General features: G+C 46.1%; 1 protein-coding gene across 14 annotated transcripts in view; it reads right to left on the bottom strand.

Annotated features, from left to right (window-relative positions):
• CHKA (choline kinase alpha) overlaps positions 1–17,821 on the bottom strand; it is a 61,731-nt gene that overhangs the window by 24,964 nt on the left and 18,946 nt on the right. For all 14 annotated transcript variants that reach the window (XR_007156192.1, XR_007156193.1, XR_007156191.1 and 11 more), the window contains one exon: positions 10,815–10,926. Coding sequence is in view for 11 of the 14 variants with exons in the window: in XM_047877397.1 (XP_047733353.1) it covers positions 10,815–10,926 (112 nt within the window). In the remaining 3 variants the exon portion in view is untranslated. The remainder of the gene's footprint in view (positions 1–10,814; positions 10,927–17,821) is intronic.

The raw sequence follows: 17,821 nt of genomic DNA, 5'->3' as shown, positions 1-17,821 counted from the left end.
TTAAAGCTCTCCTCCTTCCTTAATTCCAAAATATTCCCCTTACTGAACCGTTACCTCAGACTCTGACTTTAGCGTCTCCTCTCTCCCCAGTGGCCTACAAGTTCCTAATGAATAGGGACTCCGTCTTTTATTTATTGTTAGTCTTCCCCCAAAGCACCAAGCAATCGGGGCGCTCACTACACTGTCGTTGGGGTGACGGAAGGCCACACCCGCGCTGTGAAGCTCAAGGCATGGCCCCCGGGCCGGAGCTGGCGGGCACTGGGCAAGCTCGCGTCCCTGATCGGAGCAGCGCAGCGGGGAAACTGGCTACGGTGTTAATCAGGATGCTGAATGGGGCCAAGTGCCCCCCAGACGTTAATTCCCGGGCTTGTTCTCTCCAAGGAAAGTGAAGAACAAAAAAAGTACCGTAATGTGACACACTGTATATCGATACTTTGTCAAAAAGACAAATATGGAATGTGGATATCCTCCTGAAATCTGTTGTAACGGGATTTGACCTGTACAGAACTCTAAATGACTACAGTTATTCCTACACTGTTATTATCCAAGCTGTATCTTCTTAGGGAGATACAGTTAATGGGTTATACAGCCAACAGAAGTCCCTTTCCCTTGTCCAATGGTGCTCTCCAAAGCGAGTCACTTCCTCCAAAGTCACAAATTGCCTTAGTTCCCACGGCCATTCCTTTTTAATACTCGTAACCTTAAGTGGAAATCAGTTCTGTTAATAATTTCCCCACCCCTGCCCACTCCATTCCACCCCCAAATGAATGCATTACTTATACCATAAGAGCACCATCCTGAAGGCAAGATGGACTTCTGCCACATTCAACCCTCTGTTCTGTTTCCTCAGTACAGAATGTTCAGGTTCCCTCAATCCTGCAAACAAGAAGAGTAAGAAAAAGACCAGGAAGTCTCAAACCAATCAGATATTCACAAAAAGTGAGGGAAGAGGCCTCCTCCTGATAAGCCACAGAGAGACAGACTCACATTGCCAAAAAAGAGGTCAGAGAACTTTTTTTGTGCAGGAAAATGGGAAGTAAAATAGATCTTGGCGTCTGTGGGATTCTACTTCAGAGGCACAAGTTTATTTGAAGCAGGTATTAAAATATCTTGTATAAATATTTAACACGACCCCAAATTTTCTGCCAACTTGCAAGTTAATAAAAAACTCTATGAAAATACATAAAAGAAAACTACAATTTTTTACATTAGAAATTTGTACACTGGTTAATATCAAATAATTACTAAAATCTATTGATGTGAACATGATGATGGTCATTTTTTTAAAAAATCATCTTACGTAGACAGAGACCGAGACGTTCACGGAAGTAGTAACACGATGTCTGGCGTGTGCCTCATAATCACCTCACCGAAGGAGCGAGGGTGAAGACAAAGGACTGGTCAGAGGGGAGGCGGGTATTGGGCACTTGGGGTTCATTATACTCCTCTGCTCTACTCGGTATGTATCTGAAATTCCCCATAATAAAAACTCCTTTTTTTAAGTAAACAGAAATTTCAGGGCCTAAGAAGTCAGAATGCATCAAATATGTTCAAGATTGTAAAAACCATTAAACGGTACACTCTAAATGGGTGAACTGTAGAACATAAAGACATTTAAAAAAACAAAAAACAAAAGACACCCGAAGATAATTTAAAATATACCGCCACTGGCTTCCCATCTTCCTCACTCTTTTCTTCCTATTTTGGGCTTGTTTTTCAAGAGAATCTATAAAAGGATTCATTATAATCCACATATTCATTAGACTGTGATATAGGAAATAAAATTGTCTAAGGGGGTAGCAGTACTAACAGGGGTATGGTTTATATTTCGTTTTAGAGATCAAGATTTTGAAAGCGGAGTCAGATTTTTCATGGGCCAAGAACTTCTAAATAGGAAAAAAATTAACATTGATACTATAAGTTATTAGATTTTTAAATGTTTTATTATATGCTTTGAAAAGAAAATGGAAGTCAGTAGACTTTAGAGGCTGAGATGAGAAAATATCGCTTGACTAAATTTTGTCTTAAATAATTTTAGGATTCAAAAACATTCTATTTAAAGTTACCCGAGGGGTGCCTGGGTGGCTCGGCTGGTTAAGTAAAGCATCTGACTTCAGCTCGGATCATGATCTCACGGTTTGGGAGTTCAAGTCCCGCACTGAGCTCTCTGCTGTCAGGGTAGAGCCCGTCTTGGATCCCCTGTTCCCCTCTGCCCCTCCCCCAGGCGTTCCCTCTCTCTCTCAAAAATGAATAAACCCCTCTTATAAAAAATAAACTTAGGGGCAGCTGGGTGGCTCAGTCGGTTAAGCGTCCGACTTCGGCTCAGGTCATGATCTCACAGTTTGTGGGTTCAAGCCCCGCGTCGGGCTCTGTGCTGACAGCTCAGAGACCGGAGCCTGCTTCGGATTCTGTGTCTCCCTCTCTCTCTCTCTGCCCCTTCCCCGACTTGGTCTCTCTCTGTCTCAAAAATAAATAAACATTAAAAAAAAATAAAGCATATGTGTTACCTTTAAAAAAATAAACTTAAAAAAATAGAAAAATAGAAAACAAAGTTACCCCATACTCCACAAGGTTTATTTCTTTAGATGTGTCTAAGCGTTTGTGCAGAATCAACTCTTATCTGGCCAGTTCTTACTAACAGATTCCTCTAGTGATGAGGGAGCTAGTGTTACAACTGAACTGCTTTAAGAAAGCCCCATTTGTGCAATGAAACAAAGCATACCTCGCTTTCCCTAAAGTCTGTGTATGTGTGGCTATGCATGTAAATAAATCAGTCAAAGTGTATAAAGAAAGTGGCACGGAGTGGCACCCAGCTATTTGAATGTCATCTCTAAGACTAAAACATTTGTCTTTAAAGTATCTTTAGGGGCACCTGGGTAGCTCAAGTTGGTTAGGGGTCTGACTTCGGCTCAAGGTCACGATCTCACGGTTAGTAGGTTCAAGCCCCACGTCCGGCTCTGGGCTGACATCTCAGAGCCTGTAGCCTGCTTTGGATTCTGGGTCTCCCTCTTTCTCTGCCCCTCCCGTGCACTCACTCTCTCAAAAATAAACATTAGCCCCAAAAAAAGTATCTTTAAAAGCCCAGCACGGCACAAGCTAGTTGCCAGGGGACAGCCTGGGAAAAGTGCTGAATCAGCTACACGAACGACATCTCATCAACAGTATAATGAACTGGAAATGCCATTTAAGAAACCAAATCATCATCAATCGTAAATACTGTTATAAGGAGGAAGTAGCCACAGAAATAAAAAGATACAAAAAAGAGTGTTTTACAGAAACACAGAGGACAACTCTTCTTCTTGCTAGCCCTTCTCCACCAAAAACCGAAACAAAAAACTACACAGAGCACTCAGCTGGCTCTTTTGTTTTTATTTATTTTCAGCTGGCTCCTTTAAAGGTTCTGTACAAAAGAGTACGTTGGTTGTGGCCTTTTGATAACACTTTGGGACCCATAAATGAGAGACTGAGAAAGAATAATTCAGGAGCGCCTGGGTGGCTCAGCCGGTTAAGCGTCTGACTCTTGGTTTTTGACTCAGGTCATGATCTCGTGGTTCGTGAGCCTGCCTGGGATTCTCTCTCTTTCTCTCTCTCCCTCTCTCTCTCTGCCCCTCCCCTGCTCGTGCTCTCCATCTCTCAAAATAAACATGTTTGTAATACTTATAAATGCTTTTATAAATTTATATAAATGTATATGTTTTTAAATAAACTTCTAAATATATCTATAAATGAACAAAATCTTAAAAAAAAATAAAGTATAGCCCATGTGATTACCTACTGAGCACATACGAATTATGAGAACTTAAAGAGACAAACGATTTTTAGCATTTTATGGTCTTCTCTAGCGCATCTTCAATTGCCCTGAGAGACACTCCAAAAGAATTCGATCTTCTGACTTTGTAAAGTGGGACGGGACGACTTGAAGAACGTCGTTTGGAGACTAGACCCTCTAAGAAAGAGGCTCTCGGAAGGCACAAACCAGAGGACAGGCAAGGGGAAGACCGCAGAAGGCAGGCTCTTCCCAGGACCTCCTCAAAACTTACTTCTGATCCAGGGTAACCTGCTGCCCCCAGACCCCCCAGGCTTCCAAGTGCGTTAGGCATAAGCACCCCAAGCGCTGACGTGTAATCCACACGCTTCCGCTTCCGGGAACAGCGCCCTCGCTTCCCCAGCTTGCAGGCGCCTCCCAAGGGCCCAGAGCTGCTGCTGATCCCACCCCCCCACCCCCGACACCCCGCCCCATAAAGGTGTGGGGGAGGGGAGGGCACTGCCTGATAAGGACAAAGAAGAAAGTCTGTTTCTAACTCCGGCCAGAATATCAACAGAGCAAGGCGTTTCCAATAGAGCAGTATGCAGGAGGAAGCAGCTAAATACTTGAAGTGAGTTTCCAAGTCGAGCCCCATGAATGTCTACAATCACCCAGCCATTTTCTACTGAGGAAACAGAAGAGAGGGATTAGATTTGCCTGGGACAAAACAAAAACAAGCCCCCCCCCCCCCCCCCCCGCCCCAAGAAACAAAGGCCATAGAGCCCATACATAACATTCTGAAATCTTCATCACTGCACTGTTCTAAGCCCAGCACGATCTGTAGCTGGTGCTACTTAACAAAAGCATTACAATTTTCTTTTTCAAAGGCATTTCTTGAAACCAAGAACTAAGAGAAAGAAATTAAAGCTGTAGAGAATGCTCCAACTTTCGGAGGACTCATACTATACCGTGCATCGGGTCTGTCACCTGGAAAGCAGACTGCTCCAGGCACGATCGCATGGGCAGCCTGCGGCAGAGAACACATAGGCACAGACAGCTCAAGTGGTACATCCCCCCCCCACGTGCCCTTCAAGCCACCCAGCGCGCACATGCCTTCCCCAGGCGGGTGCGCTGCGCCCACGCCGCCGCTCCAGGGACCAGAAACCCGGACTGGCTTCGTGCTAGAAATCCCACACATTTAAGACCAGCAAGACAAAGACATGTTGCATACGTCAAAATCAGACACAGCAGTCCGTGATTTCTTTAGTTATCAAAAGAAGGCACCAAAGCAGGTATGGAAGGGGCTACAGAGGGTGATCTGGCAACCACCCCTCGAGCATTAGCTGAAGAAACACTCGGTGAGACCAAATGGGAACACACGCTACTGGAAAAATGTACTTTGGAGAGGCAAGTCTCACCACCTTAGGGAGAAGTAAAATCACACCACAAAGTACAAGGCGGTTTTTCAGAAGCAGGGTAAAAACAAGTCAAACTCACGATAATCCTAATATAATGAGAAAAAAATACACAGAGTTCCCAGTGTCCAGTTACTGGCGACACGAGCTCTCACAGTCTCTTGGGACCAAGCAGGGCTCTTCGTGAGGGAACGTGAGTCGCACGGTCTTTGCACGATGCAACCCTCGTTCCGGGGAGAATTGTTTGCGAGCAATTTCTCAGTGGCCAATAGGTGACTGTGAACGATCTATGGGCTGTTCCCGTGTCGGGTGTTTCCCATATTCTATTGTGGTTTAATTTCTATTTAAACTGGCATTAAGGGAAGACGACCTTCTGCTTTCGGGTTTTAAAACAGACCGTGTCCCAGATTGCACTCTTTTGAGTCATTAACACATATCTGCGTTGTGCCTTGATGCCTTTCATTTTATTATGGGTTAGTACTCAAACAAGCATTAATATTAGCCTTCCCTCACTCAAAGAACACACAAAAACATTTTCCCAGACAACGCTCGAGGGATCTTTGATGTGTATCCCAGACGTTCATGCCTGTGAGACCGTTCAAAACGGCGAGGCCAGATCTCTCCATTCATGCACAGAAGGAACTGGCTCCACACAGTCGCTGTTCTGACCGAGGAACGGACAAAGCAATCCCCTGAGACTTCTGCCAACTGGTACAGGTGACACTGAATGAACAATACGTACTGACATTTGTGTCTTCCACAATTCATGATAAATAAGCAAACGGGTTATTTGTAATCAGCCAAACTTGCTGCTTTGAAAAGGCCGCTGCTGGACGTCGCAGGGCTCGTGTTCCTTCCCAGTGTCAGAAAGGAAAAAAACCAAGTTACATTTACAGCCTGTGTCGTCGTTTCAAGCTCCTTCTAGCCGTTACATCTCTTCCCACAATGGCAGCGGCTGAACTGGTACTTCCGCCCAGCTTCTGTGAAACTATCCCACTTTGCTTCGGGGGTAATTTTACAGTGGAATCCGGTTTTCACCGTCTGTGCCACTGAGGAGACCGCCCCACTGAAGCGAAAGCTAGGCCGAGCGAAACAGACCCTGAATTGTATCGATTACATTGACAGGTGCTGTTTTAAGACCAGACCGATACTTTTCTGCTCACAGTGTCTACGTTACAGAAACAGGGGCTGGGGGAGAACGATGTCTGGGGACGGAAACGGGAGGCTTTGTGCCGCCTGAACCCCCATGAGCTGCACCAAAGAGCAGTCGTGGCGCTGCTAGGATCTTGGACGTTCTGCAGCCCCAAGATGAAGACAAATGGAAAAGCTGAGCAACATCAAGTTATTTTAAGCCGGGTCACTTGCAAATAATAGTAAGTGTAAATCAAAGAAATACTTCTACTTAATATCTGATTCTGAGGTAAAAAAAAAAACCTCAAAAGCGTGTAAGGAGAAGGAGAAAGGGAAGGAAGGGACACACTCAACTCACCTGGCCCAGCGTGTCATTAAACAAAAAAGGACAGGTTGAGAAAACACACGGGACCATCATCACCTGTAGCTGTCAGTGAACGATTCGGAAGGAAGGAGCTTATACCAACCCGCCTCCAAGGATGCCGCAACTGTGTTTACGGCCGACCTCGGGGGTCCCGGATTATTTGCACACTGCACGTCCACGCACAGGCACGCGTGTGCTCTCCCCGCAGGCAGAGTACAGACGGGGAGAGCGCGACATTTGAGTTGTATGACATTTCTGTCTTTAATCGCTACATTTATGAGAGTAATGGCATTTGCTATTCAGGCGGGCTCGAGATTTGCTCAGCCACGTCTCTTCATCGATGCAAATCCTGACAAATCACTGTCAACGCTGGCAACTGCTTTGTTGGGGTGGAAACAGGAACCTCCTGGTAGACTCTACCTAACTGTCCTTCCACGACAGGGCCAGGTTCTTTCTGAAAAGCTGATCGGCGATAGGACTGAACCCACGCCCAGCAACAAAATAAATAAAGATACTTCACATCTGAGCTGAAAATACTGGAAAAGGTATTTAAGTTTGTGTGAAGTCCCTGGCACAGCATGGGGACAGCTCAGCTTCTGCGGCCCCGGGACCCAGCACCTGCTGCCTGGTTCGTGTCCCCCGGGCTCGAGCTCTGGTCCCTACCCCCTTCTCTCTTGGGCAGTCGTTTCTCAGAGCGCCGGATTTGGTTCCCCCTGTTGTCAAGGTATTCAAATGACCAACACTTTAACAGTGGCCGTTAATGTCTAAAATTCCACTGGCAACCAGTGCCCCCGCCAAAACCTGGGTTTTGGGAACCAAAAATATTTATATTTGAGGCTGTAGGTTTCATATTTTTAGTAAGCTTGAACTTCAACCAAAAAAGTGTTCCTGAAGTAAGGACTCAACCAAACGAGTATTTATGCTGAAAATGGGTTCTCTCCTATAATGCAAAGGAACAGCGTTTTTTCCAACAAAAAATGAGATTACTGTCTAATAAGTCAATCGTGGGACTGTAAACACATGCTTGCTGTCCAGTCAGTAAGCTGCTCACCTCCAGGTACAGCTTCTGCCCTGCATGGCGGATGCACCTTCAGGAACGGCAACTGGCATTTGCTGATAAGCATCATTGAGAAGCTAAATGTAGGGTGTCCCCCAGAAATTAGAATTATATGCAAAACATACTCCATTCTGTTAGTTTGGTAAGGATTAACTCCACTTTGAGTAGCTTTATTCTGTTTATTTTGAGTTACCTAAGAGGTTTTTTATTTGTTTTTGTAAAAATGAATAGGAAAATAGAATTGTTAAAACAAATTATATTTCCAGGGGTGCCTGGGTGGCTCTGTTGGTTGGGTGCCCGACTTCAGCTCAGATTATGATCTCACAGTTGGTGGGTTTGAGCCTTGCCTAGGGCTCTGTGCGAACAGCTCGGAACCTGGGGCCTGCTTCGGGTCCTCTGTCCCACTCTCTCTCTCTGCCCTTCCCCTGCTCACCTGCTCTCTCTCACTCTCTCTCAAAAATAAACAAACATTAAAAAAAAATATCTATTTCCAGACATTTCTATTGCATTTAAGTACTATAAGGCAGTAGTTCTACACTGCCAAAATTTCAAACAGGACAAAATGTTAACTACTGATAGTGAATCTTTATTAGGGGGAAGAGACAACTGCTCAGTTCCAGGCTGTGCTGTCGGTGGCTTTTACTAAGTTACCCATCAGATAACACAGCACATTCTAGAGCCGCGCTGTCCAACATGGTAGCCACAGCTAGGTGTGACCACTGTAACTTAAATTAATTAAAATTTAAAACTCTAAGCCTTGGTCACACTTGCCACATTTCCACATGTTTGAGAGCCACGTGCGACCAGTGACCAGCAACCTAAACAGCACAGATCCCGAGCACTTCCCTCACCCCCGTCATCGAACTGTGGCTCCAGACAGAGCCCAGCACCTGGCAGAGTGCATAGCACACGTTTAAAACACCCTTATTTAAGTTATAAATACAAATGAAAGCCTCATAAATCAGATTTAAACAATAGTCTATATCATACACAATTCCAGCAGCTGGTTACTAAAGTATTTTAGGGGCACCTGGGTGGCCCAGTCAGTTAAGCACCCAACTCTTGATTTCGGCTCAGGTCATGATCTCACAGCCCATGGGATCAAGCCGTGAACAGTCATGCTGTTAGTGTGGAGCCTGCTTGGGATTCTCTCTTTCCCTCTCTCTCTCTCTGCCCCTCACCCACTTCTTCTCTCTCTCTCTCTCAAAGCAAACATTTAAAAAAAATATATATGTATATATGTGTGTGCATATATATATATATATATATGTATATGTGTATATATATATGTATGTATATGTGTGTATATATATATATGTATATGTATATATATATATATTTAAAGTATTTTAAAAGTGCAGCTTAAATGGAAGCACACAAATAAACAGAAATGGGACATAATGGTTAGAAAATGTGAAAGTCCCCCAAAGAAAAAATGGCTACAGATTGATTTCTTTAAAAGTACCAAAAGGGGGGCACGTGGGTGGCTCAGTCGGTTGAACATCTGACTTCGGCTCAGGTCATGATCTTGTGGCTTGTGAGTTTAAGCCCCACGTCGGGCTCTGTGCTGACAGCTTGGAGCCTGGAGCCTGAAGCCTGCTTCGGATTCTGTGTCTCCCTCTCTCTCTGCCCCTCCCCACTCATGCTCTCTCTCTCTCAAAAATAAACAAAAATTAAGAAAAAATAAAAAAATAAAAGTACCAAAAGGACATCAACTGGGTTTTTCAAAAACTGTGCTTTAAAAGTACAACTTGGGGCGCCTGGGTGGAGCAGTCGGTTAAGCGTCCGACTTCAGCCAGGTCACGATCTCGCGGTCCGGGAGTTCGAGCCCCGCGTCGGGCTCTGGGCTGATGGCTCAGAGCCTGGAGCCTGTTTCCGATTCTGTGTCTCCCTCTCTCTCTGCCCCTCGCCCCTTCATGCTCTGTCTCTCTCTGTCCCAAAAATAAATAAACGTTGAAAAAAAAATTTTTTTTTAAATAAAAGTACAACTTGATGAAATGAAAAACTCAGCTGGGTGGTCAACATTAGAACCCTGCTGCCTGTGTACTGTCAGTAAGGGGCCGGGGTCCGCTGTGTGCTCCATCACAAAGAGGCCTCAGATCTCCTTGGGTGAACACACACAACTTGAACATATCATCTGGCTTCCAACTTTCAGATCCTCAGCACTGCACAGCTTGAAAACGCCGAGGAAAAACTATCCAATGAAAAGGCTCGGTCACGTTATGACACAGAGTACCGATTTTAACTATAATATTTCTGAACGTTACAACCAAATTATTGTAGGCATGGACATAATCTGCTTATCAGATTGAATTGAGACTAGTCTCTTAAAACAATGAGAAAATTATTCCCCGTTTTATGATGATCAAAATAGGCCCTTTCAAAGAAAATTTAAATGGATATCAAAATCCTACCACAGAAATATAGCAAATGAACATCTGTGTGTATGGTCAGTAAAATGGTAAATTCAGAGTATAAATAGTAAAGAAAAAAAAAAAAAAAGCCAGACATTTGGCGTCTCCTATAATCGGTTAAGACGATTCAAAAAATAGGCACTTTAATTGAAAGTTAGATTCAATTTAGTAATACAAAAATTTAGAAAGATTATGAGTCTAACCAATTCAAAGTTTCAAAAAAATCTCGATGGGAGGTAGTTAATAAATAGAGCTCCACTGAGATCACACTTTGTCCACTGGAACTCCCTTGTACCCGTAAAACCTTTTGGATATGTAATTTAAAACAATACCTTTTCCACATTAGAATTTTACAACCCAGGTCTCGGCTAAAAATTTCAATGTGTGGAAAATCCAAGCATCATAACCACTACTAAAGATTTAACCAACATCATATTTCTTCTGGATATGAAGCCGAGAATATTTGTACTAGCGTACTAATGAATTATAAGCAAAAACAGGAATTCAGAACATAACAGCATATAAGCAAAAAACCCAGTTGTGCAGCCGAATTAAAATAAAAGCAGTATGTAAAAAATAGTTTTAATAATACCATTCAAGTATTTAAAATCTCTTTCCAGGTAATTCAAGAGAGAGGATGAAAACTGTTCACAGGGCCCTCCCGACCCCACACAGCCTACAAACTCACCATCTTTAAAATCGCCCCGTACAGCCGCAGGAGCACTTTCCGAGGCTCGTCACCAATGGTGGCCACGGTGTCAGGTAAGGAGCACTGGAACAGCATGTTACTGAGGCCACCTCTGTTGGAAGTAAGAGGACAGTAAGCATCGGTATTTTCAAGGTCAGCTAAACCTGCTTGGGCAACTATGGATGAGAAGTCGGGGTCCCACGGGAACGGTTCTCATCGAAGTCTCCATCAACTCTTAGGATACACGCGATATCAATGACAGGCTCCATGGTTTTTAGACCAATTCAGTCATTAAAAACAGGCAAATTCCCAACTTATTCTTCTTAGATTAGCGCTGGGGGGGAGTTTTGTCTAAACTGCATGTGTGCGCCTGCACACGGTCGGTGCCTCTAGAGAATGACCTGGATGGAAGAGAACCCCCTGCAGCACTGGGAATAGAGCAAATCCCAGATGCGCTCTTTCAGGCCCATGTTCTCCCATGATCCAAAATTTCCGTTATATTCCCACAACGAGCAGGTTAAAATCTCGGGGCAATACTTAAACCACCTCCCCCAGGACCTTCCACTTGAAGTATATGTAGTTTCATGTTCTTAAAAATCTCTCAACCGGGGGTACCCCGGGGGTGTCAGTCGGTTGAGTGTCTAACTCTTGACTCCGGCTCAGGTCATGATCTCACAGTTTGTGAGTTCAAGCCCCACATCGGGCTCTGTGCTGACAGCTTGCAGCCTGGAGCCTGCTTGGGATTCTGTGTCTCCTTCTCTCTCTGCCCCTCTCCTGCTCGCGTTCTGTCTCTGTCTCTGTCTCTCTCTCACAAAAATAAACATTAAAAAAAAAATTTTTTTTTTTTTTTTTGATTTGCAACGTAACTGGTCCTTGGAGCACTCAGTGCAAAATGGGAGATCTCAGTACCCTGAAACTTGCACTCTATGAGAGAGACAAGAAACAATTCACAGGGGTCATTTAAAACAGGAAAGGAACTGCCTTTGGGACAACGCACCTGCCCAGGTTGGACATGATCAGGTACAGAAGCAGAAGGTTAGTGAACAGAGGAATTGAGCTCAATGAAGGAATACGAAATACAAGAAGCAACCCATTTGCAGCAGACGTCAGAGTCCCTCGGCCCTAGTTTTATCCACCTGGCAAATCTTAAGGAGCTATTCCATGAGTACAGCCCCCTGTTGGAAGCCAGGGTAACATAAACCTCAACTGTGTTCTGGGCCTTGCCCTCAGGAAACATCCTCTCTAGCGAAGGAAGCAGACATAAAACTGTCCGAATTCAAAGTCACAGGGCAGTGCGGGAGGCTACATGCTGCAGCACGTCCACACCTGCCTCGCAGAGGCTGCGGTATCTCGTGGCAGTAGGTGCAACTCTGGGAGGAAAAGTGACCAGCAGACCGAACCACAGTTTCTAGAAGGATATCTCCTGGTCACAGGAGTCCCCAGCTCTCTCCCTGCTCCATCCATAAAAAGCCCAGTCAAGCTACGCTCCCCAAGTGAGGCCAGAACACAAACCTAATTTACACCATCATGTGCACAATTACACAGGTATTACGAGCATACAATGACCAGGGCTGCCAAGAGCTACAAGATACGGACCAGGAGGCCGCGTGGGGCAGAAAGAGAACGGGGAGAAATTTTCATCTGGGGGTTCATGTTGGCAGATTGACGTTAACTAGCAATTTCGGAATTTCAGCTGTGGCATTCTCCTCCCTTTCCTCGGTAAACAAAGCCAGATTTTAGGCAGGCAGCAACGCGCCTGCCACGAAGACCGTATTTACCAGCTGCCTTTACAGGTACGTGCGCCCATGCGACCGGGTGCTGACAAATACAGCATAAAAGGAGGTGTCTGTGCGACTTGTGGAGGTCAACTTAAAACACACGCACGGGCCTTGCCCCTTTCTCCCTGTCCTTTCTCCTGCTGTCTGACACGGGCGACAGTGTGTCAAGTGGTAACTAAGCTCTGGTCTCTGAGTCCACATCCACCCTGCAGTTCTCCATTGTGGTGCCGGGCTGGGGCTCCACCGGTTACAAATCTCCTTTGCCAGCTGCTCCCAGTTAGGTCCGGCCAGCGGGGGTCCTGCAGGGAGGCAGGAAGGCAGGAGGAGGGAGACGTGGTGTCTGCCGGCTCTTCTTCTCCAAGCGCGGCAGGAGCAACAGCGGAAGCCCCGCTGCTTTCGCCAACACCGGCATCACCCAGGGTACCAGCTCGCAGGCCTGGGCCCTGGCTCCGGGGGGGGGGGGAGGGGGGGGGGGGCGCCCTGCAAGTTCTCAGATGCCAGTAGCAGCCCAGCAGCGCCCTCTCCATGGGGGCTGGGGGTTCCAGCTCCAGGGTCTCGTAACCTCAACCTCTTCCTTCTGTCCCTCAGCCCAGGGAAGGGGCTGCTTCCTGCAGTTCTGTGTGCCACTGGGTCCCATTTTTGCTTTTTGCGTTCTCCAGTACCTGTTCAGCCGATTCCCAATTCCCTACATTAAATTCTCTATGTTGAAATGTCTAGTGTTGTTTCCGCTTTTCTTGCCGGGATCTCGCCAGGCACATACAGCCAGAGCTTTAGCAGTTTCTTGGATCACGTCCTAGGAATGGCAGAGTAGTTAGCTGCGAGGAACCCGCATCCCCATCAAGCCCACGGAGCTGCCACACCTGCCCAGCCTGTCCACCTTTGTGTCCCTTTACACAAAAGGGAAATAAATCTCTGTGTTAAGTCATTGTTACTCTGGGGTTTTCCGTTAGAAGCAGCTAAACCTAATACCAACCGATCCAGCTGATCACACATCCACTTAATCGTGTTCTCCCAATCTGGAAACTCCTTACTCTGCTAAAAACTACCTCCTTACGGTTTAAGACCAAGTTCAAAGCCCAACCTCCTCAAGAAGCTTTCCCCATCTTCCCTGCTAGCTCCTTGAAGGCAGGGGGAATATCTCTCTTCAATACTCAAGGCTAGTGACCCCAAATGGTCATTGCCCAATAAAGCTTCTCTGAAGATGACAATAACCAACAGCACTCTTGTCCCACTGAGTGTCTCTTCTCCAACTCCCTCCTGTTATGTGCACTGTCCTACTAGGTCTAGTGGGTTAGGCGTGGCTCCCTGACTAATGAGACTGTAGGCCCCCTAAGAGACAGTCCTGGGAGAAGGCATCATGCTGCAAGAAAGACCACTGGCTTCAGAGCCAGGGCTTCAAATCCCAGTTCTGACGCTTACTGTGGCAGCTGTGTGGTCTTGGGCACCTCGCTAAATCTCTCTGAGCCTCAGATTCACCCCCTCTGTAAAAGACTTGCACTTTCTTTAGTCATTTTAAGAGCTCCATGGGGCACCTGGGTGGCTCAGTTGGTGAAGCGTCTGACTCTTGATGTTGGCTGCTCAGGTCATGATCTCATGGTTTGTGAGTTCAAGCCCCACGCCGGGTTCCATGTTGACAGTGTGGAGCCTGCTGGAGATTCTCTTTCTCCCTCTCTACCCCTTCCCCACGTGCTTTCTCTCTCAAAATAAATACACTTAAAAGAGAGAGAGAGAGAGAGAGAGAGAGAGAGAGAGAGAGAGAGAGAAAGAGAGAGCGCGCGCTTCTTGGGCTGCAGTGTTCAACAGGTGAGCGCAGTTCACTCTCCCTGCAGTCCTGCACGGTGGATGCCGATCCTGCCACCCATTCATAGATGGGGAGACCAAACAGAGTGGGGGAGCACCAGGTGTCATGCTAAGCACATAGTAGGTGCTGTGCCAGCCACACAATCCCAAGAGCCTTACATCAGGATGAATCTGTACAAACTTGCATAAAACAAAGGTCTTTGTTTCCTGTGGCTGCTGTAACATACGACCACACACTTCATGGCTTAAAACAACACAAACTTATCTTACAGTTCTGGAGTTCAGATGCTAGGAAATAGGTCTTATGTGGCTAAAATCAAGATGTCGGCAGGGCTGAATATCAAAGGGACACACCACATTCCAGGAAACACATACAAAACGACTAAAAACAGATTGAGCTAGTTGAATTTCAAAGGACAGTGTTACTGGGGGGAATGAGGAATCAGGTGTGTAACCCGGGGACAGAGTTTCAGACCAGGAAGATGAAAGTGTTCCGGGATGGGTAGGGGCGACGGCTGCACAACAGTGCAAGCATCCTTAATTCCACCGACCTGCACACTTGAAAATGGTTAAAAAGAGTAAGTTTCATGCTGTGTATATTTCACCACAATGTTTTATTTTTTTAAAGCTTATTTAATTTCTCCGTCCAACACGGGGCTCAAACTCACAACCCCGAGGTCAAGAGTTGCACGCTCTTCCAACTGAGCCAGCCAGGCACCCCTCACAATGTTTTTAAAAAGGAATGAAGTATTGACACCTGCTATGACATAAAGGAATCTTTTAAAAATTTTTTTTTTCAATGTTTATTTATTTTTGGGACAGAGAGAGACAGAGCATGAACAGGGGAGGAGCAGAGAGAGAGGGAGACACAGAATCGGAAACAGGCTCCAGGCTCTGAGCCATCAGCCCAGAGCCCGACGCGGGGCTCGAACTCCCGGACCGCGAGATCGTGACCTGGCTGAAGTCGGACGCTTAACCGACTGCGCCACCCAGGCGCCCCGACAGAAATGAATCTTAAACACATTATGCTCAGTGAAGGGTGCCTGGGTAGTTCAGTTGGTTGAGCGTCTGACTTCAGCTCAGGCCATAATCTAGCAGTTCATGAGTTCAAGCCCCGCACTGGGCTCTGTGCTGACGACTCAGAGCCTGGAGTCTGCTTTGGATTCTGTGTCTCCCTCTCTCTCTGCCCCTCCCTGGCTCTCACTCCGTCTCTCTCAAAAATAAACATTTGAAAAAAAAAAAAAAACAAACATTATGCTAGGTGAAAGAAACCAGTCACATATTATGTGATTCCATTCATACAAAATGTCCAGAACCAGGAAATTTATAGACAGAAAGTAGACCCGTGAGTGCCTAGGGCTGAAGGGGCCAGCGTTTCCTTCCAAGATGATGGAAAATGTTCTAAAATTGGCTGTGGGAGGGGCACCTGGGTGGCTCAGTCAGTTGAGCATCTGACTTCGGCTCAAGTCATGATCTCACGGTTCATGAGTTCAAGCCCCACATTAGGCACACTGCTGCCAGCAGAGAGCCCACTTCGGATCCTCTGTCCCTCTCTCCCTGCGCGCCCCAGCTCCCCCGCCCTGCTTGCAGTCTCTCAAAAGTGAATAAGACATTTTTTTTAAAAGGTAGCTATTTTTACAAAGGACTATGGGATGACGGTTGCCCACACCTGCGAATATACCAACCGATACATATGCTTTGAGTGGGTGAATTGTATGGTATGTGAACTATATGTCAATAAAGCCCTTTTTGAAAAAGAAAAATGACTTTTTTCCTATGGAATGATTTTCCCCTAACCAATTAAAAACTTGAATGTGTTTCTACAGAAACAATATTTCCCCACATGTAAACAAAAGTCATATTTGAGAACTTTTTCAGTATCTTATTTAACAGAAAACAATCATGAGTCCCTGGGAATCTTCACAAGAATAAAGACCTCTTCTCCCAAAAAGGCAAATCAGTTGCCACCCCAGTGAGGGAAGAAGACAGGCCAGGGGAGCCCAAGGCTCGGACTTCCCCCAAGTGAACCGTGAAGCACACAGAAAGGTGTGGAGAGGATTGAAGGAGCCTTGACCTTTCTTCTCGACTCAGGGCAACGCCTCTAATGGGCAGCTTATCAGAACCGCCCTGCCACACAGGCTCCTGGCTACCAGGCGAGAGAACAGGCATCCCATCAGTTAAAAGCCCTCGTTTTCCTTCCTGTCACACACTCTGGAGACTTCGGTCAACAGCGGGAGCAAACAGATGAGCTACTGTTCTAAACTGTGTGACTCATTTCAAAGTTTAATCCTGTACTCCTAGAGGAGGCAGGCCGGCCAGCTGGGCCAGAAACAAGTCCACAACCCGGAAACCCTTCATCTCCTGAATTGTCTGTAGCCCCTGTTGCTCAATAGGCCGTAGCGGGAGGAAGTAAACCGTTGGCTATTTTGTAGCGACTAGCAAGATAAAGGAAACAAGGTCATTACCATGGATGACCCAAACTGGGAGAAACCACGTAGACAAAAACCCAGTTGCCAACGGAGCCAAACAACACGACCAGGGACAAGAAGATATGTTGGGAAGATATGCCCTAGACATGGCAGCAAGACTACAACAGCCCCATGACCGTGTAATTTGTCAAGATATTCTCCGAAGTAAAATCCCAGAAACTCTCAAGGGTTCAAACAAGTGGCAGAACAGCTTTACGAGAAACACACGTGTCATAGTCGAACTCTGGGGACACTCACGTAAGCAAAAATATCAAATCAAACAAAACGAACACATTCATCTCACAGTCGACACATGGAAGCAACCCACAGCAGGTAGCAACCTGGACGGCGCCGCTGGCGGGCACCCTCACCAGGCCGCGTGCCCGTAACCCATCCTGCGCGCAGGCCTCTGACACAGAGCCAACGGACTAACGGGTGGAACAAAGTGCTTAAATCAGACATTAAAATAACCATCTCAATTTCTCTTGATATATAGCTAATCAAGAAACGACTTACAACGAAGAACAGTGACTTCTCTAATGGCAGCACACGTGGGAACGAAAAGGATAGAAAAGCCACGCAGTAACAAAGCAAAGAAACCCCCACCAAGCTGAAGCCCGACGGCTAAGGGGTTTCTGTGCTAAAGAAAGTAGTTTGTGAAAAGAAAGCCACACAGCAGCCCCTTTCTAGAAAGCAGCGCCGTGCTGCTTCCATCACACTGGCTCTGAAGGTCGACCTCCCCACCACAAGCAATAAAGAACTCAGGTGACCTGGGCATGTTTTTAAAGACGCAGGTTTTATCAGTGTTACCGGACCAACTAAAGGAGGCTGCTTATGACGTGCAGTAAATTGTGTGCCTTTCGGATTTCAGAATTCGTGTTCCAAAAAATGCTGTTAATACGGATCTTAAAGACTCCCAAAATAAGAAATATAACAAGTTACCCAAAGTCTATCACTCGAA

The sequence above is a fragment of the Prionailurus viverrinus genome, chromosome D1 (genome assembly GCF_022837055.1).
Source record: "Prionailurus viverrinus isolate Anna chromosome D1, UM_Priviv_1.0, whole genome shotgun sequence".
Lineage (NCBI taxonomy): Eukaryota > Metazoa > Chordata > Mammalia > Carnivora > Felidae > Prionailurus > Prionailurus viverrinus.
Note: the sequence above shows the minus strand (reverse complement) of the source record. Positions and strands in the feature narration are given on the sequence as shown.